Source organism: Carcharodon carcharias, chromosome 14, assembly GCF_017639515.1.
Source record: "Carcharodon carcharias isolate sCarCar2 chromosome 14, sCarCar2.pri, whole genome shotgun sequence".
NCBI classification, from domain to species: domain Eukaryota; kingdom Metazoa; phylum Chordata; class Chondrichthyes; order Lamniformes; family Lamnidae; genus Carcharodon; species Carcharodon carcharias.
In genome coordinates, this window is record NC_054480.1 from 147,065,182 (window position 1) to 147,092,739 (window position 27,558).

Genomic DNA, 27,558 nt, shown 5'->3' on the forward strand with positions numbered 1-27,558 from the left:
CACATTGTAATGCAGTAAGTCTAAAGTCAGCTCTAGTAGTTCTAACTTTTTGAATGTTTTGCTACTTAACTAGGTTCTTGCCTAGTTTGAACAGTAGCTTCCCCAAACTAACTATTTTCTACATACTGGGCACTTTTTGACCTGGTTCTGAATCCATGCCGATTTTTTGGTGTTGCTGTTAGTAAACCCAAGGTTCTTTGGCCATTTTAGGGGGCTTATGGAATGTCTCCTCTACCTCAGTTAAAAATTGCTGTTAAAGGGGGCTTCAGTTTCCTTTTCCTCATCAAAACTAGGTGGATGTTGGGATAAGATGAGGGCTGTAACGTGTAAAATATAGCCTGCGTTCGAGAGCCTGCAAGCTCACTTGAGGTGTAATCATTTTCCAGAAATATAGACTGTACTTTCCTCCTTGCTTTTTTTTAAAATACTGGGCAAGGCTAACTAGATGGAATGTAGAAAGTGAAGTTGTATATCTGTAAAGCTAGTGACCTGAAATGTCTATCAGCCTTATTTCATACACTTGGATTCCTGACTGACCCAAATGAAGTGTAGTACTTGCTCACTAAGTTTGTTTTTCCAATTTCCCCAATTGGACCTCAGGAGAGCCCAGATTTCATTCAGTGTTGCCACTTTTTTTTTCGATTTTTAGGGCCTTGCAGTCAAGTCTAGTCTGATGTCACTCAGTGTCTCAGTCGCATATAAACACACGCAGCCTCCAACAGGTGTCACTGGAAAGTAATTAGAACCAGGGTTTCACAGCTTAATTCTGCCCCCAGCTAAGCAGTATTGAGGAAAACTTTGATCTCTGCCATGATCAACTTGCTCATGACCAGCTTTTGAGCCTTTGTTCATCTGATTTGACTATCTGACTTGGATAGCATTGTCTTTGCCACCTGAATCACATGGTACACAAATCTAGCAGGACCCCAGTTCTTGTAATCGCATTCTCAAAATATGTGCGGTATTCGATGCTGCCAGGATTGTGCATAACTCTGACGCCAGTCAATGGTTGAATGGTTTGCTGACTATCTCACTCTTAGCTCCTGTGTTGAGTGGTCACTTAAATGAGTTACTGGAGAGTGATCAAAGCCCATGGAAGAAGTTAATATCGCACAAGCTGGTGGCGGGTGAATAGAAGCAGGGACAATCATCCCGGCATGTCCATCAAATCTGAGACAGTCAAATTTCTGGACTAATTTTGTTGTGTGCAGAATTTTCTGCATATTAATTGCCTGTTAAACTAACCACACAAAATCAAATCTGGTAATTATCAGTGTAAGTAAACTATCAATAATGTAATAATTGTTAATATCTGCCAATCAATCATATTGTTTACTTACTGGGCGAGAAGTCTGGAGGTTGTAAATTGTTTTTTCAAAGGTGTCATTTTCCTTTTTTCTTCTTTCTTTCAATCCAGGTTTTCTTTCCCTCTCTTTCTCTGTACATGGTTTGACATTGTATTCACCTGTTTTAATTCATCATTCCCCCTAAGCCCTTTCTCTGTTTACTTCTCAATCCTTAAATTTCTTTGCCTAAGGACATACACTGTTTATCCCATTGTTCAACAGGGCCCAGAAGGATTGTTACGCTCGTTGCACTGTCCCCAGCTGGCACTTCCGGCAACTTTTTGCACAAAAATTTTTATAACCTAAATGTGCACGAGGAAGTCTAATGAAGGGGTCATAGTGGAAGGTGCCCTACTCCATTAAAAGCTGACCTTGCCATTGGTCTCCTGTTGGGCTGTCTTCCATCCCCAGGGAATTTTTAGCATTCATAAGACGTAGGAGCAGAAGTAAGCCATTCAGCCCATTGAGTCTGCTCCGCCATTCGGTAAGATCATGGCTGATCTGATAATCTTCAACTCCACTTTCCTGCCTTTTCCCCATAACCCTTGATTCCCATACTGATTAAAAACCTGTCTATCTCAGCCTTGAATATACTTGACGATCTTATTTTTATAATTTCCAAGTATGTTAATTAAATAGAGTTGCACAAGTTAAGTACTGAATTGCTTCAATATATCACATATTTACAAAAAGTGAGATTGCTGCCTTGATTATATTGCGGGAAAAGGCTTAGTCATTTTTTTTAAATCACTGCTAATCGAAGCAAATATTTGGATAGTTCACACCTGACTTTAAATGTGAACCAGCTCCAAATTAAACTTTTTGCTTTCCTTGCGTATTTCAAGTCATGCTATTCAATAGTTTGTCTCTCCTCAATGCATTACCAGAATTGCTGAAATTGATTGTCCTAATGGTGGCTGAATCTTAATACAAGCCTGTGCTGGGATTCTGGACACAAGGTTTCCCCACCCCCTCTGGTAATGGTTGAACTGGCGTTGCAGTTATGAATAACCAACCAACCAACCCTGGTACATTCGGTCACTGTTGAATTGCAGATCAGCTTGGGAAAATACGAGTAAAGTATTACAGGAGGCTGGCGCTGTAAATTGTTCTTGGATGCCAAGAGATTTTATTTTCTTGCATGTGTGCTAATGTTAATGTCTTAGACTTACTGCTGTAATCCTTACTGGCTCTGCTGTATTTCACCTAACTTTTTTTTTAACAGGGCTATGGTGAAGGTTCCCACTATGGCGATCATGTATCAAACAGAGAGTTGCCATCACATGATGGCATATCTTCTTCGTCCTTCATAAACCCTGGCCTTGTTGGTGAGTAGAAATGAATGATTTTTAATTGCTGAATCCTCTGGCAGGGTTAATCTCTTAGGTATAGCCTTACTGCTTTTGATTTTCCCCCAACTGTTTGAGCATTACAATTGGCATTCAGAATCAGGAAATATTCTAGTAACTGCTTTTCTCAGTGACTGGGAGTAGCATTGTTAAAACGTTGTCTGAATAAATTCTTCCCAACTAAAAGACATGATGAAGTCTAGTCTCAATGCAACTGCTTGTAGATGTATAATGTGTATGGAAGTAATCCATTTTTCCACCCCCTCCCCCTTCAAAGCACTGCCACCCTTTACCTTATGTTAGAATGCAAATACAGAATTTCTAATTGAGTGAAGTAGTAGTACATGTGTTACATACATAACTCCCAAACCTGTGAGTATTTAATTCTTTAAAATGGGTTGCTGATATAGCACTGGGCCCAAAAGCTGAAGTCTGTACTAGATTTATTCTCTCATTTGGGTCGCCTAGCAACTGTCTACTGATCATCTGTTTGTGTTTTCTATTAGTAAGTTTACTGAATCTATCTGGAAGTGTTTAACGTTCTTATAATTACTTTCAGTAGTTTTGTTTCAAAAACGGGACAGGTCCAAAGATCTAGGTTTGGGGTTGGTGAGTTTTTTGATTGTAGAGCTGAAGAGCATCAATGACTTATGAAACAGCAAGGCCATGGACGGATTTGAGGATCTGAATCTTAGTGGATTCCCTAGGTTACAGGAAGCCTTGGTGAATCCTTTTGAGGTCAGGATTGATGGGGGTGCAACCCTTAGAGTGGTCAAAAAAACCCAGCAGAATTTTGGCTGACTTTTATAGTTTGCATTGTAGAAATTGGGAAGATAGCAAAGAGAGCAGTAGAGAACCACAGTTATAGGGTGATTTTAAAAACCTGGAGTGGGTCTTTGGGGAGGAGGAGGTAAAGATGATGTTTCAGAGGTGATGAGAAGTAATTTTGTTGATTGGATGTGAATGAGGAGGCCTGGGCTCAGGATCCATAATTTGCCAGAGTTGTACATCTCTAGGTTAAACCTAAAGTGGTAACCTGGAAATGGGTTAGATGAAGGGCAGAACCATTTGGATATATGCTGGAGCCAAAAAAAACTTCTGTCTTGATGCTCTGCCAGCCATTTATTTTACATTAAATAACTTTGCAGTAACATGCTTAACTTCTATTTGAGGACCTTATTTTGGGATGAACCGCTGAGAAAAAATCAATTCCTTGAGGCCAAATATTGGAGCTTATCCTTTTCTCTTCTAAGCCTTAATGGAACTATCCAGATGGTTTGAATACAGTAAGCATCCACCTCCTGAAGTTAGATCTACAGTCTGCTCATTACAACCTAATGAACTGTAGCATATATAGGATTGGAGAAACTACCCTAGGTTCTTGTGTACAGAATATATAGATAGGAAAGCTGAGTTTTGGCACAACGACTTTCTCCTTGATAGGTCTAGCCGAAGAAATTGCCTGACATTGAAAGTGGTAAAAATACAGATCTTTAACATACGTAGCCCTGCCAAGAAGGTTTTTTTTTAAAAGAAAGAAAAAGTTGCTCATGTCACTGGGAACTTGATGCTCGTGCATTTTTGGAAGATTTGTGAATATGAGCTGGTGGCTGAAAGAGCTTATCTTGTAATCTTGTAAAGATGAACGTAATCTTTATTTTCTGTTGGGCTGCCTTTGAGTGTCTGGATCCAGGCAAATTTAAGTGCCAACCCTTTGTGGGCAGCACCTTACAAAAAGCAAACTATTCTGCTTATGAACAGTCACGAACATCAAGAAAAAAAATCAAATTTCAACTGTAGACTTGATGTGATAGGACATGCCAAAGGCATACTGTCCTCTTGCTAGAGTTAATATGAAAATGCATTCTAATTTAGGGAAGAGAAAGTAGTTTAGTTTCTCATGGAAAAGTTCCTCAGAGGTATATCCTTGCAATTTTCTACTTGAATTGGCTCCCATACCATAGTACATGAAGCATAACTAATGAAGCATCTCTGCTGACAGCCTTAAGCTGCTTTCTGCAGTAGCTATTTTGGCTCTGATCTGCTCTGAGAGATCCCTAGTGTTTTGTTGTATTTTGATCCTTTCCAGGTACATTTCTGAATGTCTTGCTTGCTTTTCTGTTTTGTTACGCAAAGTGTATTTTTTTTCCTGCCTGTCATCTTATTTCCAATCTGCCCTGGGTTGGCAGCTCAATTTCTGTTACCTCTGATAAAACCGTTTCTGTTGTGCCTCACGTTATCTGTTTTTCTATGATCTATTTTCTGCTGTGCTTTTTAGTCTCCGCTCATTCCTGACTTGTGTCTGCTGCCTTTTTCAGACCCTGTAGTTTTCTCTAATGAGCTTCTGTTCTGCTTTCCAACTCCTTTGAAACCTACTGCTGCCGTCTGGGACTCTCTTTCCCACTGAGTTTAACAGTGCTTTGGGATCAACTCCCCTCTTGCACCATATAAACACTTAAGGGGCTTACTGAGAAGGCTATTTACTCCATTTTACTGCAGTAAATAATTTGAAACAATTAATACATTATTTGTTACTGGGCCACTTTTTTTGTTTAATTAAAACAAAACGGACTCCTGGGAGTACAATAGATTGCAATTTAGGGCAGGGTTGAAGGTAGAATTTTTTAAAACTGCTGTTCTCTGTTATGATCACATTTTTATTATTGCTGTGCAGTTGTACTCCAATGGATTTCTAAGCTTGTTTTGTGGTGGCTGTGTATATAAAACTCCTTTGTAGTTATGCAATCAGGAAGAAGTACTGTAGCGTTAAATTGATGATGCTGGTTTGAAGGTAGATAGATATATATATCAATTTTAATATTGGGGTTGGTTTTTATTTCAGAAAAATAACGTAACGTGTCCATTTGAATTTGGAAAAACACCATACAGTACAGTTCAATTTTTCCTCAATGCGAGATTAATGTAAAGGGCTGCTAATAGTGGTAGGAGCAATTTGAGATGGCACGTTCAGAAAGTCCTGCAAGAAAGGTTTGCTACAACCATTGAATATAAATGCAACATATTTGTAGTAAAAATGTTAAATAGTTCAGAAGGTTCACTTTTCATACATTCTTCAGCATCAAAAATGGATCATTTATGCAGTTTCTCAGGAAGAAACCTGGTCAAAAAAAAAATTGCCGTACTTAGACTGCATGGAATGGGGCATAGAGTGGAGACTTTTTTTTCATATGAAAGCCTGACCTATATTTGCTGTTTTGGCTACGATTTAAAATATTCTACAGCAATTTGTGATGTACCACCCATATTAGTGAGAGTTGCTGATTTGAAAATTGGCTGTGCAGGAGTCTCCAGACTTTTGGTGGAAGGGTAGTGAATTTTAAGCTGCAAGTAACTTCAAAATGAGACATTATGTTTTAGTTGGGTACAATTACATCATAAGGCCATCGGTTTGTCAAACTGACCATGTCACTGTACAATGCTTTTAATCACTGCTGGTACCGGACTGTTTATCCTGAAATGTTTAATAAATAAGTTTGTAATGGAATTTTATAATGCTTAATCATATGCATTCTGAAATTATTGAAGCTATGCTTATTTTAACTTTTCAGTTGAAGGCAAGGTTGGCACAAAAGCAGACAATTGTGTAAATGGGGGCAAATTAGTCTTAAAGAATAATAGCTTAATAAATGTCTAATTCTGAGATGTCAGACAGTGAGTACTAAAAGTGATAGAGATGCTGGTTTACTAAATGTTATCTGAGGACAACCTGTAATTACATGGATGGGATTTTAAGTAGTGCTAGTTGGAGTAGTGGCCCACTGAAGATTGTTAGATTAATTACTAAGGGGGAAAAGAAATCCTTGTAGCATTGCTCAGAACTGCTTCAAAAACAGGCGCAAACATTTATTAACGGTGTGAGTAGTTGGAGCCTAGAATCCTTCCCGTGTTGGAGAGGTTTTTATCTTGAGTTTAGCTGCATGGTTATGATTAGAGGCAAAGAACTTGCAGGCGACAATGTAAGATGTGTGAATGATGTTTGTCCTGTAGGATTTGCAGAGAGTAATTCGTGGGCATCCATGTGTGAATTCCCTGTGGATTAGGAAAACAGTACAGTGCCATGTGGCTGTTTTGCACCTGCTCCCCTTGAGTGATTAATTTGTTATGCCAAGGGGAAGATATTTTATATTTAAAATAACTTGATTGTTTTAAATATGCACTGTTAAAGGACCATCTTTTTTTGACCCTTCATAGACGGCATTTTGTTTATATTTCAGTTTGCAATCTCAGGTTTTCTAGTAGGTTTTCTATCAGCTCTTAATTTATTTTTGTGTATGAAACCAAGTGAAGTGAAGAGGATTAGAGGGCAGATTTTAAATGAAGTCTGCAAAGTCTTCACCTTTTTTATTTTACAGGCCATATTTTACTTGATTTTTTTTTTATAGCTATCCTATGACTCCTTTTGATCAATTGGAAAACAGACAAACAGATATGCCTTCATGTGCAGCTAAAAATTTGCAGAGTTTAATGACAATGAAAATAAATTGCAGAACTTTGTAAACCTTGTTTTCAATATTGTTAATTTCCCATTGAAACAGCTGGATTTTAAAAATTACTCCTGTTTTTTTTCCCTGATTATTGTTTTAAATCACAGAAACCATCCATGCCCTTGTTAACTTCAGACTCCACTAATCCAGTACTTTCCTGTACTGCCTCCTGATTTCTACCCTCTATAAACTTGAGTTTGTTTAAAACTCTGCTGCTAGTAAGAACTCTCACCAAGTCCCATTTTCCCATCACCTACATATGCACTGCTAAACCATAAGCCACAAAGTTTAAATTCTCGCATTCAAATCACGCCATGGTCTCATCCCCCCCCTAACTCTGTGACCACCACCAACTCTATAACCCACCAAGAACTCTGCATTCCTCCCATTCTGGCCTCTTGTGCACCCCTATTTTTTCTTCACCCCACTATTGACCATTGTCAGCCATTACTTCAGCTCTCTTGCATCATACTTGACTGTTTAAGATGCTCATTGAAGCCTCATCTCTTTGATCAAGCTTTTGATCATCAGCCTTGATATCTCCTTATGTCAAATTTTGCCTGAATGCTCCTGTGGCATTTCACTGCATTTTAAGGCACTAACTTCAAATTCTTGTTGTAGTGATTTTTCCATGTGGTAAGGAAATATTTAGCTGGAATTATAAAAGATGAAGACGTTAGAAACTTGAATTTTTAATTGCATTTTGTTAATTTTTCTTGGCCTGTAACTTGTGAATTAAATTTCAGACATGTTCTTACTGTTGTTTTCCTTCTGTCTCTCATGCACGCGCGCCCTCTCTCGCTTTCTTTTTCTGTCTCATGTACGAGCCCCCTCACTTTCTTTTTCTATCTCATGCACGCGTCCTTTCTCGCTTTCTTTCTCAGTCTCACGCGCGCCCACTCTCTTTCTTTTGCTTTCTTTCTGTCTTTTCCACCCCCATCCTGGCCTGTATCTCTTTTCCTCGGATCAGCTTTTGGCAGTTAATCCATTTCTTGAAATATGGGTTGTCATAAAGCTTCAATTCCTTGTTTTTCACACCATTTGGAAAGTAAAGTAAAAGTGACTTCGACGAATTGTGTTTACACTCATTCAAAATAAATAAAGCATAACACTTGCCCCTATGCAAAGGCACGCTTTAGTTATTTAGAATTTGAAAGATATGACCTCTTTTAATATATTTACTTGAAATCTACTGCCTTTCCTCTTGATACGTGGACTTCAACCACTTATTTCAAAGAAGTCTCGAATATTTGTCTGGCTAATGGTGTTATCCAAATCTTACTTTCTGGGTTCCTGATCTTCATTGCTTAATATTTGGAATATTAGCTATTTTTCATTGTTATAATATTTAATTACTGAACTGCGTGAAAGTTCAACGGAGCTGCCTTACTTGGACCAATATGTGGTGCCCTACAGAAAGGACATTTCATGGTTTGTCTACAATTAAAACTTGCCTTCCTCTTCTATTTCTTTGCCACTTATTTTAAGAAATGACTTTTAAACTAATATTGCTAAGCTAGTTACCTTGAATTTCAGTAAGCTGTCCCGAATTCAGTGTATAGCCATTAATTAGCTTATAATATTGTTTCATGCTGTAACTGTTTTGGTTATTTTGTGGGAGCCATACTGAGAAATTGAATAATTGATCCATAGTCAATAATGACCATTGTCAGATTAGGTTCGTGCTTAGTCTGTCTCCTTAAACAATACCAGCTGTCTCAGCACTTGAAATTTCCATTTTATATAGCAACTATCTTCAATATCAGGTCAAGGATGCCAAATAGTGGACAATACCATGCTGATGTAATTGTCCACACTTGGAGCTCCGGCAGTTCACAAAGGTGAGATGCCAACCCATCAGTGTGGGCTAGTTTCGGGCTAGTTTCAACCTAGATGCTGTCATTGAAATTGTATTGCCCTAAATTAATGTTGTTAGTTTTTTCCCCTAATCACCATGTTGACATCCACTGGATTCTACTTTGCCTTCAGTTCCACACCTGGTATGAATAATACATTGATAAAATAGAAGACCCCATGCCACTGTCTACTGTTGGGTTTCTGTTTTCTACAAAATAAAAGAAAATTCTATTAATCTGAACTTTGGAATCAAAACTATTCAAAGATTATGTGTGCGGCCAAGTGATAGTCAAATAAAATTTAACACCAGATAAATAAAATGTTCAGTTTATCTGTGCAATTTTTAAAACATTTTTTTTACTACTTTTGTGTTGTAATGGAAGAGTATTTTGGTGCATTAACCTTCAGTTCTGAACCAACACATAGCCAACCTGAGCAAAAAGAATCAGCGTCCAAAGAAAACCTACTCTGTTCCAGTGTATATGACTGACATAACTTCCCAAGGCAGTCAAATTGGCAGCCCTTTGAGTCAAGGAATAATTTTAGTTTATACCTCATGACCTTACAATTTAATTGTTTGCTGCTGGGCTTGTTGGTTTACTTCTGATTAATCAATTCAAGCTATTATAAAGAACTCCACTGTTGCCTTTCACTGCAAGAGTAATAGAAATTAAACCATCAACTTGATTATAAATTGACAGCTTCCAATCTTATTAATAATTTCATTTGGGAAGAGGTGGAGAAAACGAGATTGTATGGTTTCTTAGGTTTTCACCTTGGATGAAGCTAATGGAACATGTGGTTTGAGTGTCCAAAACACAACGTTTGCAAGCTAAACTGAAACTCGATCTCTGTCATTTTGAATGTGGTAGAAAACATACCAAAATAGATAGAAGTGTTGACGTGAATAAGTAGAACTAATTATACCAAAATAGTGTCCCACGTAAGTAATGGAAGAACACTCTAAATGTTCTAGAACTTTATTTGGCATGTTATGGTGAAAGCATTGGGATATTCATTTAACTTGTTTTCAGTTGGTAAAAGATCATAAATTTATATGAACAGTGTGCTTAATGAGCATTCATACAGCAAATCTGAGTATCAGCTTGGAGTGAGAAATTGTCAACAGTAAAGAGTGGATTGAAAAAATGCGGTGGACATTTGATTTTCAGAAAGCCTTTGCTAAGTTTCTGTATCAGCAATTTATTGATTAAGATTCGAGTTTGTGCAATAATAGATTAAAATGTATTATTTATATTTAAAAGCAACTCAAAACATTTGAGGGTCAGAATTGGGAGCTTTACACTGTATAAAAAGACTACCTCCACTGCGTGAGAAGAGGCAGCAGTGTGATCAAAATAGCAATGTAGCACTCGACATTCCCTTTTCACCCTGACATCCGTGTCTGTCATTTTGGTGAGGTCCTGTTTAAATGAGCAGCCAAGTATCAGCCTTAATTGACATTGTGTGGGGATGAAGGGGAGAGAGAAGAAAAGAGATATGGTACCTAGGCTGATCCCAATCTGCCTTCATCCATTGTTTGCACCTGCATTTTCCAGCAAAAGAGCTACCAGGAGTGGGGCTCTTCCTTTGTCCAAACTGCTAAGGTTGACTATAGGATCCCAAGTGCCTCTGACTGCAGTCAACACACACACAATACCCTCTAGGATCCTACGTGGCTGCCACACACAGCAATAGATTTACCCACAAAGACATAAGGGAAATTACTGTCGCTCACTATAAATGTTCCATATTTGCATGGCCAGGTTTGCTTTCCAAGTGTTGGCAGGTACTGTAGCAAAGCTTAAGTTCTGCTGAGCCAAGGATATTGTGCCATGAGTGGGGATTTAATCATATCTCTTATTTTTCCACACCAAGTGCACCTGTTCTTTTAGATGTTAAGAGCATTGGTGACACGATGGATTAGAGAAATGCATTCGACACTGGTTTTTCAGAAAGCCTTTACTTTTATGCATCAGCAGTTTCATAGAATAGAATCATTAGAATGGTTACAATGTAGAAGGCAGCCATTTGGTCATTGTCTGTGCTGACTCTTTGAAGGAGCAGTTCAACTGGTGCCACTCCCCTACCTTCTCCCTGTAGCCCGGCATCAAATTTTCTTTTCAAATAATCCAATTTCCTCTTGAATGTCTAGATTTAACTTGCCTCCACCGCTCTCAGCGCATTCCAGATCCTAACCACTCACATGTAAAAGTTTTTCCTCATATTGCCATTGCTTCTTTTGCCACATTCCTTAAACCTGTGATCCCTGGTTCCCAATCCTTCCTCCGATGGGAACAATTTTTCTCTCTCTACTGATATGAATTAGTAGCAGGAGTAGGCCACTCAACCCCTCGAGTAAGATCATGGCTGACCTGAACATAACCTCAACCCCACATTCCTACCTACCCCCAATAACCTTTCACCCCCTTGTTAATCAAGAATCTATCTAGCTCTGCCTTAAAAATATTCAAAAACTCTGCTTTCACCACCTTTTGAGGAAGAGTGTTCCAAAGACACTCGACCCTCCTGATAAAAAAATTTCTCCTCATCTTTGTCTCAAATGAACGACCCCTTTAATTTTAAACAGAGACCCCCTAGTTCTAGATTCTCCCACACGAGGAAACATCTTTTCCACATCTACCCTGTCAAGACCCCTCAGGATTTTAAAGGTTTCAATTAAGTTGCCTCTTACTCTTCTAAATTCCAGTGGACACAAGCCTCACCTGTCCAGCCTTTCCTCATAAGACAAACCACCCATTCCTGGCATTAGTCTAGTAAACCTTCTCTGAACTGCTTCTAATGCATTTACATCTTCCTTGAAATAAGGAGACCGGTACTGTACACAATACTCCAGATGTGGTCTCACTAGTGTATAAGTGAAGCATAACCTCTCTAATTTTGCAATGAATTCCCCTCAAATAATAATCTATTAGCTTTCCTAATTATCTGCATACTAACCTTTTGTAATTCATGAACTAGGATGCCCAGATCCCTTTGAATCTCATGGCTCTGCAACCTCTCATCATTTAGATCATCTTTCTTTCTTTTTATTCTTCCTGCCAAAATGCTCAGCAATACTCCAGTTGAGGTCGAACCACTGTTTTTATGCTGGTCTAACATAACTTCCTTGCTTGTGTACTCGATGCCCCTATTGATAAAGCCCAAGAGGCCATGTGCTTTTTTGATTGCTCTCTCCTCTGGCCCTGCTGCCTTCAGTGATTTATTTACATATGTACCCAGGTGTCTGTGCTTCTGCACCCCCTTTAGAATTGTACCTTTTACTTCATATTATGTCTCCATATTCTTCTTTCAAAACAGATTACTTCACACTTTGATGCATTAAATTTCATCTGCCACTTGTCAGACCATTCCACCAAGGTGTCTCTGTCCTTTTGAAGTTCTACACTATCCTCCTCACAGTTCACAATAATTCCAAGTTTTGTATCATCTGAAAACTTTGAAATTGTGTCCTGTACACACAGGTCTAGATCATTAATATATATCTGGAAGAATGTGTCTAACACTGAGCTCCACTATAAACCTCTCCCCTAGTCTGAAAAATAATCATCAATCACTACTTTGTTTCCTGTCACTCAGACAATTTCGCATCCATTTTGCTACTGCCCCTTTTTACTCCATGAGCCATAATTTTGCTCGCAAGTCTGCTGCGTGGCACTGTATCAAATGCCTTTTGGAAGTCTGCTAATTTGTATGTTCATATGTATGTAGTTAAATATGCTAATATGTCCAATGCAGAGTTTTAGTCCTGTTTTGTCTAAAGCAATATCCCCGATAGGAAGGACAAGCACACAATGTTGAAAAAACACAGAGCAGTTAATATCTTCAAAAACAAAATACATTTTGGTTGAGTACCCTTCAATTAGAACAGAAGGTTTACAGATACATTTGTACAGGGAATAGAAAACGCAATAGGTATATCAAACAGAATGCGATTGGGCTAATTGATACTTTGTCAGAGCACAACATTAGCTGAGTTTGGGCTACTGGTGTGACCTGTTTAGCCCACCACTTTCACAATTTGTGGATCTGTCATGCTTTCCTATTTTGATTTTAGATTCACTGCATTTGTAGTATGTCTTCTTTCCCCTTCCTCTACTTCTCCATATTTTACTTTTTTATATTTGTGCTCATTTGCCACCATTTGCACATTTTCTTACTTTTTACAATTCTGAATCACCTCCTCAATCTTTTGCATCATTCAATCTACAGATTGTATATCTGTTAATTGCCTCTATCTATTCTCCAACTCTGGCCTCTTGAACATCCCCAATTTTAATCACTCCACCATTGGTGGCCGTAGCTTCAGCTGCTGAGGCCCAGAACTCAAATTCCTCCCCTAAACCCCTCTGCCTCTCCATCAACCTTTAAGACACTCTTTAAAACCTCTCTTTGATCAAGTTTTTAGTCATCTGCCCTTATATCTCCTTATGTGGCTTAGTGTTAAATGCTTGCTTTATATTGCTCCCAGGAAGTGCCTTGGGGCATTTTATAGTATAGGTGTTATATAAATACAAATTGCTGTTGTATAGTTCATGCATCTGCTGAGCATTTTTCTTTTTCTATCAATCCCCACTTGATTTAAAATGGCCATCAACCTTGCAGTCTTCAGCTCTGATGAAGAATATACACTCAAAATGTCATAAACTACTAATGTATCTAAGAGGATGCTGACCAATCTACTGTACATTTGCAGCACTTTGCTTTTATTTCAATTTCCAGCATTTTTCTGATAGCTGACTGCACAAGTAGTAATTTCCTGCAATCTCAGATTAGTTAGTGTCAATGGTTCTGGTCATTCTATTCAATTCAGACAATATGACTGAAATCTTTTTGAAGGCTGGTTGATAGCAATATCATTTGCAAGGCTCGTTAACGAGGCACACTGGTATGATTCTTTGCAAACCCTTTGCAGACAGCACTCAAGCTTAGAACTACAAGTTATAGGTTTGTATGTGGTTGCCTGCAGTCACGTCGCAAGTTAGTTTAAATCAGTTGGGGATCCGAGGTAGTCAGAGGATTCTGATGTGAAGCAGCCACCTCAGTATCTTGACATCTTTTTCAGAGATTTAAAAATGCTTGGCTTGCATACGATGTATATTTGAAGAGGATGTGTCTCTCTGGTCTCTGTATCCTTGGGAACTTTCTTGTTCTCTTGATAACCGAATAGTTATCACTGAAACATAATTGGTTAGCTCTTCTTGTTGGTCAACTGTTGAACATAGTACATAAAATGGCTTGCTGTCACGTTGACTATTAAGTTTTAAAAAAAGCCCAACAAGTGACCAGATTCAGATGAGGGGGAGGAAGGCAGCCGGCAGAGTGCAGGATAGGATAAAGGCAGCAAAGATATGGATGGACTGATGTTTACATAGGGTTAAAGATGAAAGGCAGGCCAAGAGTGTATTGGAATGGTTGTCATCTCCAGGCTCAAAACGTATAGCTGAGAGTTTCAGCTACAAAAGAGCTGAGGTAGCAAGGGTAAAAACAGCATTACATGTAGAAGTAGACATCCTTTGTGGTGGAGATGACATCAGAACAGGATGCTATTGTTTTGAAACAGTCGAATTGATGGTGGTGGGGCCGGAGGGGTGGAAAGAGGGGGTGATGAGACTATTTCTTTGGTCTTAATGTTTAGCTGGAGGAAATCGTGACTCAGCTATGGGTCAATCCTAGAAAGTCAGTAGAGGGTCGAGAGACAGCGCCGGGTGTCATTGGTATACATGTGGTTTTTTTGTCTGTGAATGAGGGTGTCAAGAGTCAGAATGTGGGAGAGAAAAAGGAGGGTCTAGGTGAAATTTTGAGAAATGCCCAGCATGAAGGTCTGGGTTTGGCAAAAAGATTGAGGGGTTATCTGGCTATAATTGGATATATAAGGAATAAGCAAGCCTATACCAATGGGCAACAAATGTTGGGAGAGGATGGAGAGATTGTCTTTGTCAAAAGTTTGCACTGAGGTCAAGAAGGATGCAGAATATTAATGCACCACAGTCACCATTACAAAACATATTTGAAACAGCCCTAACCAAACTTACAATGTATGGGAGGAGTGGAAACCTGACTGGAGAGATTCAACTAGGGATCTGGTTTAAAAAAAAAACACGTAAAAACTGGAGAGAAAGGGAATTTGAAGATAGTTTGGCAGTTGTAACAGGAGGATTAAACGGTGGGGTGGTGATGGTGCTTATTTTAAAATGAAGGGAGCCATTTATTTTAGCATATGGGCCAACAATGGAAGTTGGTAATCAGCAGTTTGGTAATGAGATTGAGGAAGCCAAACACAAGTTTTCTGGTGTTCAGGGCTAGGTTCTGGTACACAGAGATATTTGGGGGGGATACCTGGCTTAGTAGGTAGACAAAGAGAAGGGTAGTAAAGTAGCGGAAGCAGCTGAGAAACAGTCCCAGTCTTCATTTCAAAGTTGTTCATGATTACTTTAAATTTGTTGCTTGAAGCGAACTGGGGGGGTTAGGAGAACGGTTGACAGTGGATAAAAGAAGCCAAGGAGGGTGAACCTAGAGTAATGGACATTTTGACAGAGGAGCCAAGGCTTAGGACACTTTGATGTCTTCCAACCAGGTCGGTCAATGGATAACTAAGTCAGCTTGTGTGTCTGATACATTAACACCACACACGGATTGACTACTCAAGACCGGTTATTTGATACCTGAAATTTTGAAACAAGCTTGTGGTGCCATTGATCAAACAAACAGAACTGTGCACAACTGATCCACTCTAAGATGTGGTATCCATTAGCTCTCATCTTATTTTGCAGCCTGCAGTTCAATTTTTTTTATTCTTTCACAGGATGTCGGCGTCGCTGGCTAGGCCAGAATTTGTTGCCCCATCTCTAGTTCCCCTTGAGAAGGTGGTGGTAAGCCACCTTCTTGAACTGCTGCAGGGCATGTTAGGAAGGGAGTTCCAGGATTTTGACCCAATGAAGGAATGGCGCTTTATTTTCAAGTCAGGATGGTGTGCGACTTGGAGGGGAGCTTGCAGATGATGGTGTTTCCATGCATCTGCTGCCCTTGTCCTTCTAGATCCCAGGATAGGGATGCTGCCAAAGGAGCCTTTGAGTTAGGAACATAGGAGCAGGAGAAGACCATAGGCTCTTTGAGCCTTTTCCATCATTCAATACAATCATGGCTGACCGGATTGTGGTCTTAGCTCAACTTTCCTGTCCGTTCCCATAACCTTTGCCTAATAAAAATCTGTCCAACTCTGCCTTGAATAAACTCAATGAGCCAGCTTCCACTACTTTGAGAAAGAGAATTCCATGCACCAATGACCCCTTTCCTCATCTGTCTTAAAAGTGAGACCTCACATCTTTAAACTACATCCTCCAGTTTTAGTCTTCCCACAAGAGGAAACGCCCGTCGGGTGTCCACCCTATCAAGTTCCCTCAGGATTTTATATGTTTCAATAAGATCACCTCTCACTCATCTAAACTCCAGTGGGTAAAGCCTAACTTGTTCAACCGTTCTTCATAAGACACCTCCTCCTTCCCAGGGATGAGTCCAGTGAACCTTCTCTGAACTGTTTCTAAAGCTAAATTTTTAAAAAAGGAGACTAAAACTGCACACACTACTCCAGAAGTGGTCTCACCACAGCCTTGTACAGCTGCAGTTAAAACTCCCCTACTTCTATATTCCATTCCTCTTGTAATAAACATCAGCATTCCATTTCCACTTGCTGTATCTGCATGCTAACTTCATGTGATTCATGCAGCAGGACACCTAGATCCCTTCGTACCACCGAGTTCTGCAATCTTTCACCATTTAAATTGTTTACTCCTTTTCTATTCTTCTTACCAAAGCGAACAAGTTCACATTTACTCGTGTTATACTTCATTGCCATACTTTTGTCCACTCACTTAACCCATCTATATCCCATTGCAGACTCTCTACCTCTTCCTGACAACTTACTTTCCTCCCTATCTTGGTGTCATTGGCAAACTTAGTTACCATGCATTCAGTCCCTTCATCCAAGTAATTGATTTAGACTGTAAATAGTTGAAGACCCAGCACTGATCCCAGTGGCATTCCACTAGTTAATTTGCCAATCTGTTGCTGCAGTGCATCTTGTATATGGTAAACACTGCTGTCAGTGTACTTCGGAGAGAGTGAATGTTGCAGGTTGTGGATAGGGTGCCAGTCAAGGGGGCTGCTGAGTCCTGGATGGTGTCGAGCTTCTCAAGTGTTGCTGGATCCGCACTCATCCAGGCAAGTGCAGAATATTCCATCACACTCCTGATTTGAGCCTGCTCTGCCATTCAATAAGATCATGGCTGATCTGCACGTAACATCAACCCCACATTCCTGCCTACCCCCGATAACCTTTCACTCCCTTGTTAATCAAGAATCTATATAGCTGTGCCTCAAAAATATTCAAAGACTCTGCTTCCACCACCTTTTGAGGAAGAGAGTTCCAACGACACACAACCCTCTGAGGAAAAAAATTGTCCTCATCTCTGTCTTAAATAAGCAACCCCTTATTTTTAAACAGTGACCCCCTAGTTCTAGATTCTCTCACAAGAGGAAACATCCTCTCCACATCCACCCTGTCAAGACCCCACAGGATCTTATATGTTTCAATCAAGTCACCTCTTACTCTTCTATATTCCAATGGATACAAGCCTAACCTGTCTAACCTTTCCTCATAAGAGAACCCGCCCATTCCTGGTATTAGTCTAGCAAATCTTCCCTGAACTGCTTCTAACGCATTTACATCTTTCTTGAAATAAGGAGACCAGTACTGTATGCAGTACTCCAGATATGATCTCACCATGCCCTGTACAACTGAAGCATAACCTCCCTTCTTTTGCAATCAGTTCCCCTCTGAACAAATAATAACATTCTATTAGCTTTTTTAATTACTTGCTGTACCTGCATACTAATCTTTTTTGATTCATGCACTAGGGCACCCAGATCCCTCTTAATCTTAGCTCATCAATCTCTCACCATTTAGATAATAAGCTCCTTTTTGATTCTTCCTACTAAAATGAACAATTTCACATTTGCCCACATCATACTTCATTTGCCAGGTCTTTGTCCACTCATGTAACCTATCCGTGTCACTTAGTAGCCTCCTTGTGTCCCCTTCACAATTTACTTTCCTACCTATCTTTGTGTCATCAGCAAATTTAGCAACCATTCCTTTGGTCTCTTCACCCAAGTCATTTATATAAATTGTAAAAAGCTGAGGCCCCAGCACTGATCCCTATAACACACCACTCATCACATCCTGCCAACCAGAAAATGACCCATTTATGCTAACCCTCTGTTTCCTGTTAGCCACCCAACTTTCTATCCATGCTACTATGATACCCCCTACACAGCTTTTATTTTCTGCAATAATCTTTGATGTGGCACTTTATCAAATGCCTCCTGGAAATCTAAGTACAGTACATCCCATTTGCTCCTCTATCCACAGCACATCTGACTCCTTCAAAGAACTACCTGTTATCCCACAAGTAGAGTTTACAGACACTTAAACACTCCAGGCAGTAAGGCATGTACTTTGCATCTTGAGGAATGGGGTAGTAGCACTTAATCGTAACCTGTGTGTGCTGTGACCGGCAAGAAATATTACACTGCCGTACATGCTTGAACCAGCTCTATACTCCTACCATTTGCTCTACACGCTTCTCTTCACCCCAGAGCTACAATCTTTGGGCTAGTTGTGCTTTAGTTGATCATCACAAGTGGCTGAGCCAGAGAATCCATCCAGAGCGTGGTACGTTGTCTAACCTGACACATTCAGCTTTCACCACAAGCTGAAAATGAAGGTGCTTCTTTAACTTGTGCCCTTGTTGGGGATAGAGCTGCAGGAATTGGGTTTCATTCCTAAGGGCAGGAACGGATTGGAAATAATGTTGACATTTTGATGAGAATTATTTGAAGTATCTAAGCATGTGGTATTGTTTACTGGGAGGTATAGCATTACTGCACATGCGTAAGGATTTTTCTATTTCTTTTGTAGGTTTTTCTAATGTGTAGGATATCCTCTGTAGATGGAGGTCAGGGAGATCCCTGGAATAATTTTGCATCTTGTCAAAATGTGGAATAAATTTACTGTTTGATTAATTTCCTTACACTATCATTTTTTTTAGAATCTTTGTTTAAATAGGCTTATTGTTTCAAATTTTAAAACTGCTATTGTAGCCTTAAATCATGGTATATTAGTTAGAACTGAATTATAAATATTGTTGCTTTTAACATAACTTAAATTTAAGCCTGCCATAAGATCTTTTTATGGGTTTCCCTACCTGTACAAGTTATCTTGCAAGTTCTGTCGAAGGGTCATGAGGACTCGAAACGTCAACTCTTTTCTTCTCTGCCGATGCTGCCAGACCTGCTGAGTTTTTCCAGGTAATTCTGTTTTTGTTTTGGATTTCCAGCATCCGCAGTTTTTTTGTTTTTATCTTACATATGTTTGATGGCGAACTGAAGGTTAATAAATAAATGCTTAAAAACTATTCACAAAAGGGGCAGTCATGGTTTTGACTGATTAGGGACCATCATACCTTGTGGCTTTGTATGAGGCCTTTTAACTAGCTCGTTAGAGAATTTTGTTTAAATGCGAGCTTTAAACCTGGAAGTAATGCAGTTTTTTTTTATGTTTCATTTTAAACTTTGAGCATTATCTGTCATTTGTGACCAAGTTGCTTTGGTGTGCTTTGATGCAGCGTTGAAAATGTGAACTGGAGCATAGGAAAAACAAATCAGAAATTCAGTGGGGACTAAACTGATCTGTAGCTGGGAATTATTGTCATGGGTATAAATTGTGGTAAACTCTCAACTGGAAAGGGTCACAAAAAGGCAAAGGTCTACAATCATCTACATTCATTCTCTGGGGCCTGAAAGTTCTATATTTTGTGTCTGGAGTATTTAGCGAGTAGTGTGTTTGCTTAAAAATGTTGAAATCTGAGATACATATCTTTTGATTTACATATAAATGAATACCCAGTCCAAGTGTTCTAAATAGGTTCGTATGGAAGTCATAGTTCCTCCTGTGATACCCAATGAAATGGTTCCTTGTGTTAATTCGGGTCTAATCATGTGGTGCAGAAGCGACAGCTAATCTTTATTCAGGGACACACCCACTGGAGTGAGAAGGAGAGAAAGAGATAAACTAAATATACCAAGAAAGAAATTGCTGTAGGAAGCTCATATCTTTGATGTCCAATTGTCTGTTATAGCCTAGGAATGCATATCTTTTATTTTTAATTTACTTTGCTAGTGTGTTATTTCTTCACTATAATAACCAATCATTCAACTTCACAGTTTAAAAAAAATGAATGAAGATAGAAAACAACTGTTAAATCTGCAAAACACATCCAAGAAAACAACTGCCTTTGTTACTATTTTTTTATTAAAATCCGGATCAGATCTCAAAACTGAAGTTGATTTAAATCAAGTGCAATGAAAATGCAATATTCCTTGTGTCTTGGTATTAATTACCCAGTGTAGCGAACTCTTTTGTAATTCCACCTCAGAAAAAGGATATACGTTTTGTTTCAAACTGAAATGAGCTGTACTTGATTTTAGCTTAAGCTTTTTTAAGAAACCATAAAAGAAGTTTCAACACTTTCATAGATGTGTTTGGAGATTGATAGGTTGAGGCAAGACTTTCTGCACCTGTTTAATTAGAGAAAAATCAATAAGAAAATATGATCCCCATCTTAAATATTGAGAATATATCAAAATCTGGATGTAATATCCTAGTGAATATGTTACTAAATTAATAATCCACACAGCTGAGCTAATAATTCAGCAAAACAGAATTAAAATGCCACCATAGCAGTTTGAGAAATTGTATTCTCTTTATTTAAAAAAAACTACCATTTGTAAGAGTGATCCAAAAGCTGTTGAATTGTTGTAAAATCCCTACTGGCTTTTAAGAAAGGATACATGTAACCTTTACCCAGTCTAGCCAAATTCCATGTGGTTAACTCTTAACTGCGCTCTGAAGGCAAAACAAAAACAGAATTACCTGGAAAAACTCAGCAGGTCTGGCAGCATCGGCGGAGAAGAAAAGAGTTGATGTTTCGAGTCCTCATGACCCTTCGTCTGAAGGCACTCAGTTGTATGTAAACACTTCTGAGCAATAATGAGTGCACGACCCAATGTTGGCCTTGCTAGTGACGTCTGCATCTTCAGCATTAACAATGATTTCACTTGGTTTATAAGTGCAGGACCGGAGGACATTTAATTTGAAGGAATTTAGGATTAAGAAGGAATCTTTTGGAACTATATTTTGAAACCCAGCCAAGTAGAAGTTTAATCCACGTTCCCTCTCCCCTCTCTTGCTAAAACTTTAACATTAAACTTTAAAGCTACACTGTGTTTCAAGATCTTCAATAATAATGTTGCTACCCAGTTAGGTAATCTTTGTATTGTTGCATTCACTTTTGAAGAGGATTATAATTACTTGTATTGGATTGAAAACTGTAATAAGTGAAAGGGGTGCTTTTTATTTCAGCAACCCAGTTTGTTCCACTATTCCTACATAAACATTTTGTCTTTTTTTATTACAATGTTTGCACTAACACGTTAGTGAATCTATTGCGAAATGAACTAGTAATTACACCACTCCATTCGTTAGTGCTTTGACAAAGCGTAAAGTTGTGACAGCTGATCTGATGTCATAAAAATTGCTTCCTCTGAATTGTCTACTTTTTCTTTGACTCATTTTAATTGGGTGTGGCTGTTTTTACCTGTCGAGGTTGTATGTTTCTTTATGAGTGACTGTTTCCATCTTGTTATGATTTTTATTTTGGATTGCCAGAATCCACAGTATTTCACCTTGCATGCTTGTCTGTAGTTGTCATCTCCTGGGAAGGTGGGTGAATAGTGCAGAAGGTTATGGAGTGGAGTCCCTTTTATTTTTTCATGGGCTGGCTGTCACCGGTAGATGGCCTCCTTCTGCCACACTGTTGCCCACCATTAAAAGTGGTCAAATTCTAGCTCAGCAGCTCACTAGCACCTTGAAAATTCTGAGATTGGATGCTCAGTAGTTTATTTGAAGTTGTCTTACCCCCCACTGTCTCAGTAATTGGTGCTGCAACCTGCTGTAGTTCCATCTTCTAATAACTGCTCAAAATAAAACTTTGGATTTATATCTTGTCACAACCTCCTGATAGCCCAAATTATTTATGAAACAGTGCTATTTTTAGATGTGAAATGTTTTTGTGTGTGTGTATGTGTGTGTGTATATATATATATATATAATATATATATATATATATATATATTGCACAAAATATTGACATAGATTAAGTATTTCAGTCCTAAATGGGACTTGAATTGCACCTTCAGACCCAAAGGCAAGAGCTCTACCAACTGAACTGAGAGCAAGGGTGGTAGTGAAAGTGTTTGCAGGAATTAATACACATTAGTGTCTTTAATGCTTGGTTATAAGGGGCTAAATTTAGTTAATCAAAATGGAATTATAGGGGCTATTGATCATGATCTGGGAGCATTTAGCTCTCTAGTTTCCCATGGTTGCTAGTTTTTAGATTCCAACCAAACAAAATGCATTTCAGAAACTGTGTTCAGAGGAATTATGCAAATTTTCATAAAACATAATGCAGTGGCTAATATATTATTTGTAATAAATTTTGATCCATTTAACTGCTATTGCTAGATGAAACCAGAAGCACTTCTTATGCAATGCTTAAATTCTATGGATAATTAACACTTGGATTATTCTTGTTCCTTAAGGGAAATAACTATCCATCCTTCGTTGATTTTGTTTTTGCCCCCTATATAAGCTAACTTTATATTTAGCTGGGGGAGCAAACAGCTTTGGTTTTGTAACTCACTTGTGCCAATTTGCGTTGAAGAACGGAAATACGTTGTCAGGCAGGAGGGGGTTTTAGCTGCTTGATTACATTTTTTTTATAAAGTAACAGCAATGTGGCAATTAGCTGTTATTTTGCAGTACAAATTTACCACTAATGACTACAGTTTGTGCCGTGTTGGATGATGCCCTGGGTGTGAATTGCATCCTTGCTGCCAGGACTGAGCTCTGTACATGTATACATAAGAGTTTCACTTCCATGGGTCAGTTTTTTAATGCTTTCAAGTGCAGGCGGGAGCATCCGCTTTCCCAAAACATTAAAGGCTCTACTTGAGATTTAAAATGCCCAGTTGGATTAGTAGGCTGCTTGAGCACTTCAAAACTAGACTTCAGGCTGTTTTGGAATTGGATTCCATCAAGCCCAAGTGCTTTGAGCTGGCTTACCTGGAGAAGTCTCAACCAGCTGAGTTCCAGATTTGTACTGCCACTTTTTTTTTGCATTGACATGCAGCAGGAGAGCCATGTACATTAATGACTCTATCCTCTGAAACCTGGTATTAAAATTGGATATGGGTTCTAAAAACGTAATTATGTAAATTGATCTTGACCTTCTGCTAGAGAAAATTGAGAGAACCTAAGTTCTAAAGACTGAACATGTTGAAATTGTTAATTATGAAACTTTGGAGTTTTGCATATAAGGTTTCAGTTTGGCATGAAGGCCGTGAGCGCTCAATTTGCACAACTTCTGTATGTAAAGAGAGATTTTCTGTTCTATGTTCTCGGCTCACATCGTGGAAATTTCACAGCTTTTCCCCTATGATTGCGAGCTGAATGTGCAATTTTCAGATGTGCACTGCTAGTGTGTAATGAGTGCAGAAATGGGAAATATTACTGTAGAATTTTATGACTGAATGGAGACCTGAGTGTCACTTTTTTTTTAATAGTCAAAAATGCTGAGAGAGTTCCTTTCCCACCATTTGGAAGAGACTCGACCATGCCAGGTTTAAATCAGGTAGGTGGACTTGTCTGTATAATCATCTCTTCAGCCCAGCATTCTTTTTTGTAACAATTGCAGGTGAAGTAATTTATTCTTCTCCACAACCACCCCACATCTACAATGTTACCAATTTAAAGCAGATTTGAAATGAGTGTAAGGAAGCAATTGGCCTAACTATATTCAAAATTAATAGTAAGATAGTCTTTTGAAGTTAAATATAAGTATTAGCAATTGTTACAAAAAGAAAATAACACACTTGTGAAATATTGTATTAAAATTACTAAGTAAATTTGCTGGTATTTTTTGCACTGATCAGTTAACTTGTCCAATTGTCAGTAGCTTATGAGTTTTTCACTACAGTAATTTATTTACATAGATTAGTGATTTTTATATGGATCATTCTCTGTAGGCAACATTGTGGGAAGGATAATGGTGAACGATTTTCAACTTGTCTGTTTTGGCTTTGGAAGAGTGCATACTGTATACCGTCCAGATTCTCCTTAAATATGGGTTGAATTATCTGTCCTTATGCTTTTTTTACCACATTGCTCTGTGTAGTCAGAAACCAGTTTAAGTATTTGGTTTGAGAATGCAGAAGGACATTGAATCGTTAAATGTCATTTCACTTCTCATTCTAAACTGCTAAATTGATTGTTGATGCGTGATTTCATCAGTGATACCAATCTCATGCAGAATCTTGACAGCAGTAATTTGCTTACATCTTGTGCGTATGAAATTCTAAAGGAAGAACTGGGATTAAGTTTTAGCATTTAACACAAAAGCAAAATGCCACAGGTGCTGAAAATCTGAAGTAAAAACTGAAAATGCTGGGAATACTCGGGTCAGGCAGCATCTGGAGAGAGAAACAGTCAATGTTTTAGGTTGATGACCTTTTCTCGGAACTGCTTATTAACATGCCTGTTGCCCACTCTAATGTTGCATGTCAACGTTGTTGCAGAGGGAATGGAAATGCTTTTAATCCACTATGCATCAAATGACCATCATGAGCTTTCTTCTACTCCAACTAAATTAGGCTCAACGCCATACGGAAGAAAGCCCAGTTGAGCTTTTCATGCAGCCGGTTTAACTGAGATGCACTGTTTTCACGTCCATTTAGTTGTTACAACCCTTAGTTTTTTTTAAACAATTATCATTCGGTTTGTTGTAACTATGAATGTTCCAACAAAACGTAGCCCATATGTTTGCTAAGAATTTGATTACTGAATCTTAACAGCCTGGGGGGGAAAATGCAGCATTCTCAAAGGCCAAATTGATTCATAGTCATAGATCAAAGTATAATTGGTACAGTCAGCCATTTTATTTTTATAAAGTGACTGATAATTGTACAATTCCAACCCTTTCTAAAGGGTACTTATTTTTTATGAATAATTTCTGTTGGTTATGATAAAATATTTGGTTGGATTTAAAACTACTTGAGCTAACAATGGGACAAGAGAGGCTTATTTTTTGCATGTCTGCATTTAATAACTAAAGGAATTCCATTTCCCATCTCCCCTCCCCTACTGTTTCTCTTCTATCAGAATTTATCAATCGTATTGTACAAGGATGCCGTAAGATTGCCCTTTGGAAAACACGTTAGACATTTATATTTAACATCAGCCTTCTGAATGGGTAGCAAACTCTAACAACTTGGAATTTCACTGGGTCATTGAGAAGCAAATAACTCCAACCCTGCAATTAATTTATCAGCTCTTAAGGTAGCTTGAGGAGCAATTGCACTCATTCCGATGTGGCCTATTAACTATACAATTATATTGTTTCACCAATCAAAGTTCATTCAGTTGAACTATTAAGATCTATGTGGAAAATCTTCATGGCTTTTTATTTTACAGGTAACTGCATTGACTTAAGTTGTCATGTAACTTCAATGAAATTGTGGGGTTTTGCAAGTTCATTTCAGTGCGTTAACTTAAAATTTGTTGGAATATAAGAGAAATAGGATTAATTTTTGCATCAATCTAACAATATTAAGAAATTCACCTCCAAGTAAGCTGTAGTATACCAAGATACTCTCACTAATCGTTAATGCGTTTGCTTTCTGATGCAGGGAAGTTTTCTGAACTCTGAAATGGGAATGGCCAATTCGGGAGCAATATCACCAACTGGAGTCAAACCGGGCTCACAGTATTACCCCTACGCCAGCAATCCTCGAAGGCGACCAGTGCAAGAAACGAGTAATCTAGGTAACATCCACATAGCATTGCTTCATATTATAGTATGCAGTTTTCTAGGTATTTATAACCTAATCATTTGAGTAATTCTTATTTTAAATTTTTCTTCCATCCTTGGTTTTGTTCCTGAATAGAGTAAATATTTGATGTTTTTATGAAGGTAATAATAGCATTCTTTCTGGTCTTGTGGTATGTCACTATGCTGCAGCAAGTGAAAAATGTTTTGAATGTTTCTGATTACACTCGTTTCTGATTGCGTTTTTCTCTTCTCACTTTGGGTCCACTAATGCATGCTCCATGGCTATCCATTTCTCTGTCTTGTTCCCTCTTCCTTTCTCACATACTTTTTCTTGCTCTCTCATTCTCTTGCTCTCAATTTCTTGTCCATCTTAATTCTGCACACGGCATTGAGAATAATTCATTTTCATTCCATTCCAAATATAAGTTTAATTTTATTAGTTTAGCTTTATAATTTTGGATGTTAATCCATATTATCCCTCCCTAGAATCCCAGCCCAAGAAAGTACGAAAGGTGCCTCCTGGCCTCCCATCTTCGGTAAGCATTTTGTTTCTTGATAACATTCTTATTAAAATAGCTGGCTGAAAGTATCTGGGCTAAATCATAAGCAAGAGAAGTTGTCAGACTGCTTGTCCAACATCCAGTACCAGGTGAGCAGGAATTTTCTCCAACTAAATATTGGGAAGACCAAAGCCATTGTCTTCAGTCCCTGTCACAAACTCTCTTCCCTAGACACCAATTCCATTCCTATCATTGACAACTGTCTAAGGCTGAAATCTACTTTTTGCAACCTTGGTGTCATTTGAGCCGCAGATGAGCTTCTGACCATACATCTGTGCCATTGCTATGACCACTTATTTCTACCTCTAACATTGCTCGATCCCATCCCTCCCTCAGCTTATGTGCTGCTGAAATCCTCACCCAAACTTTTGTTCTAAGCCTGGGAGAGGGGGCTTCACACATGCTCATTGGATTTTTGGGGGGGGCGGTGGTTGATGGTAAAGACCACAGCAAAGTCGTTAGAGCCTGAGTTCTATTGGGCTCCTTTTGTACTAAAATTCTATGCTTTAATGCTGTAATATTAGGATTGTCCTGTTCCCCTGACTTTACTACATCCAGAGTCAGATACATATTGTTGGCAGGCACCCACAGCACTCAGGTTGTATCTTGAGTGGCCACCGCATCAAGTGTGACAGAAGAAGCAGCCAACAACTATTCCCACTTAATGGGGTCACCAGCATTGAATGTGTCCTTTTTTTATTGGTAGGCCCTTAACTTAACTGAATTGCATTCTTATTTGGGTTGGCAGTGGGGAGTTCAGGCTAAGATGTTTCTGAAAGCTGGGAGGTTGACTGTCCATTCAGCATACCAGTGTCTACCAGATCCCAGGTTGAGGATAAGGAAACAACGCAACTCCCAAGTCTCCTCCCCTCCCTGGCTATGCAAGTTTTGCACAGTGCAGATTTCCACTG

At 38.7% G+C, this 27,558-nt stretch overlaps 1 protein-coding gene across 10 annotated transcripts in view; it reads left to right on the plus strand.

Annotated features, from left to right (window-relative positions):
• The window catches only part of LOC121286814 (transcription factor 4-like), a 126,814-nt gene that overhangs the window by 41,381 nt on the left and 57,875 nt on the right, over window positions 1–27,558 (plus strand). For all 10 annotated transcript variants that reach the window (XM_041203871.1, XM_041203868.1, XM_041203865.1 and 7 more), the window contains 4 exons: window positions 2,572–2,674; window positions 23,824–23,891; window positions 25,945–26,080; window positions 26,574–26,623. In XM_041203871.1, coding sequence (XP_041059805.1) covers window positions 2,572–2,674; window positions 23,824–23,891; window positions 25,945–26,080; window positions 26,574–26,623 — 357 coding nt within the window. The remainder of the gene's footprint in view (window positions 1–2,571; window positions 2,675–23,823; window positions 23,892–25,944; window positions 26,081–26,573; window positions 26,624–27,558) is intronic.